Source organism: Rhipicephalus sanguineus, chromosome 10 (assembly GCF_013339695.2).
Source record: "Rhipicephalus sanguineus isolate Rsan-2018 chromosome 10, BIME_Rsan_1.4, whole genome shotgun sequence".
In the NCBI taxonomy this organism is placed as follows: Eukaryota; Metazoa; Arthropoda; class Arachnida; order Ixodida; family Ixodidae; genus Rhipicephalus; species Rhipicephalus sanguineus.
In genome coordinates, this window is record NC_051185.1 from 114829415 (window position 1) to 114832195 (window position 2781).

The window sequence follows — 2781 nt, forward strand, 5'->3', positions numbered from 1 at the left end:
TAGTACATGTGCAGACGTTCCGCTCCCGTAGCTTTCCCTTCATTGCCACAGAAGTTGTCCCCGAGTATAGACTCTCTACTGTCTACTATCATGGCGGCGCTGGAACGCAATCAGCGTTGTAAGCGCTGCTGCTGTGCAGGACACGCACGCCTCGCAAAGGAAGTTTGGCGAGGCGTCGTTGCATGCACACCCTCTCCCCGTCAGAGCGAGCGTACAACGACGCTCGTCACCTTCTACCACTCTTATGGCGTATTCGGTTGGTCGCTCCGATCCTCTGGCTCGGAGTCGGCAGATGCGGAGGCAGCCCGCAATCGGAGCGCGAGAGGTAGCGTACCAACCGAATGGATCGACGATCTCGGAGCAGCGCGCCTGTAGCGCCACCGTGCAACCAGCGCGGGAAGCCGCCGGGTAAACATCGACAAATGCGGTCAACCATCCGAGCTGGCGTCATCGTCCGAGCTGCTGGTTTAAGGACGAGACAGATGGTACGTTTTTGCCTCCGATCCGGCGTGCGGCGTACGGCGATTCAGCACACACGGGGCGAACGAGCAATCAGCGGCTCCGCCCACATAGGGCGCCTCGGCATGCACACTTGGAGGACTTCGTATCTTCGTAATAAAGGACAAAACAAACAACTTTGCATAACCACGCTTCGTTATATAAGAAAATAATCACTACAACTACGCCTTCGCGAACGACAAGCACATCGCAATAGCTCGCCGTCACTCACGATTCCGAGAGGTAGGCCTAGCATGGCGGACGCCGGCCGTCTCCTACGCCGTTCACGATCACACGCGAGCTCGGCATAGAGCGCTTGTTTTTGCCAACACGATTAAGCTTTGTACTCCCATGTAATGCGTTGCCATTCGCTATATTAAAAGGTTTATATCTCTCTCTCTATTAAGTTGCTCGGCGTCATCGATGTGAAGGCATTCGTCTGCGAGCTGCTGTAACACCATTTACGTTTCGTCCGCCTTCAGTAGCCGCCTCCGTTTCGACATGGTGCAGTTATGGCTTGGTACATGTTGTTGTTTCCATCGCGAGCACCAGCGAGCCGACAGAAGAGGAGAAAGAAGTACCAGTGAGCACGAGAGAAAACGGGGACATAGAACTACTAGCAGGGTCTTAATGGTCTCACTCAGTGTCAAATAAAGCCCTCTTTTAATCACCTCGACGGTATCGAGTTCTTCAACGGCTTCTCGACGCCATATCCCAAACATTTGGTGCCGAAACCCGGGATAGACCTACCGACGGCTACGAGTTGCCCGGATGAAATGGACAAGCTCAAGGCGAAGCGGACTTCACGACGACCTTTGAACAGCCGGATCATCAATGAGGCAAGTGCCCTACTTCGCAACGACTCCGCAACGCATGAGCAGCTCGATTCCATCTACGAGAGGCTCAAAACGAACAACGATGAGTTGAACAAGATCAACAACGAATTAGAGAGCGTCATCACGGACGAGGACTTCCAATCCGAGTACGAAACAATTTTAGAGTATGAAGACAACGCGACGCGCATTCTCACCGAGCTCATAAGCCGTCGGAACCGCATTTCAAGCACACCAGCAGAAGAGGGATCGGGGTCGGGGCCGGCTACCAATGTGATCGCTACGCCATCAGAGAGGACGGGAGCCAAGCTGCCGAAGCTCACGATCGCGCCCTTTTCTGGAGATGTGTGTAAATGGACGGAGTTCTGGGAGCAGTTTCTCCAGATTGTCCACAACAACGTCACCCTGACTACGACGGAGAAATTCCACTATCTGCGACAGTTTTTAAAAGGAGACGCTGCCTCAGCGGTGGCCGGTCTTCCAACGACTGAAGCATGCTATAAGGACGCTGTAGACCTACTACAGAAGCGCTTCGGGGACTAGACCCGCCAAGAGCAGGAATACTTTGCAAGATTGCGTCAGCTGACTCCTGTTCGAGCATCTGGTGATACAAGAGCCCTCCGACAACTCTACGACCACGTGCTTGTGAACATCCGAGGGCTGGAGTCACTCGGTGTGCAGCGGTCTTCATTTTCGTCGATGCTCTGCGACGCCATATCCCAAACATTTGGTGCCGAAACCCGGGATCGAACCAGGGACCTTTAGATGTCTGTAATAATCCCTTTTGCTTCACTAGACGAGTAAGCAGCTTATGGAGCCTTGTCACAGCAACTTGCTTGTTGTCGGAAAGCTCGCATCCCTCCTTCCAAGGTAGCGCCACTTCATACCTTCCGTCGCAGTATGTTATGGTGCTTTCGAAGTGTTGCATGACTTTGCTGACTTCATTAGGTCTTTCAACTGAGTCGGATATGCCAAGGTGCTCCAGTTCCCAGAACGTCCGTAGAAACTCACATGTGAACTCACCGCACAAGCGCTCAAAAACGCCACGAACACAATACAACACACGTGTACGAAGTATTACGCGTCCGATGCTCTCCCCTTCTGTAATGCGCGCTCGTGCTGTCACCCTGTCACCTGCCGGTAAACGCGGCGTCTAGTGTCCCTCCCGGCCAGATCGCACCACGCTCTCACTTCGAAGTCAGAGCGGTCGGGAGCGCTCCGAGTCGGAGGCTGACGCTCCGGAAGAACCACCCGAAGGTAGTTCGAGCGCTCGGATTTTGCCAACCGAACGCGCGACCACTTTTCAGAGCGCTCTAGAGCGCTCAAAATCGCCCACCCGAATACGCCATTAGTGAGCCTCTCTCTCTCGCCGTTCTCGGTGAGGTGCAGCCCTTTCCCCTTCCTACCGAGTCTAACTCTCATCACAAAGCAAAACTACCTGACTGATCGT

At 53.9% G+C, this 2781-nt stretch overlaps 1 protein-coding gene across 1 annotated transcript; it reads left to right on the top strand.

Moving 5' to 3' along the window:
* The first annotated feature begins 1274 nt into the window (after nucleotides 1-1274).
* LOC119406672 (uncharacterized) lies at nucleotides 1275-1874 on the top strand. Its single transcript, XM_037673403.1, has one exon. The coding sequence runs from the start codon at nucleotides 1275-1277 to the stop codon at nucleotides 1872-1874; it is 600 nt and encodes a 199-aa protein (XP_037529331.1).
* Nucleotides 1875-2781: the final 907 nt, after the last annotated feature.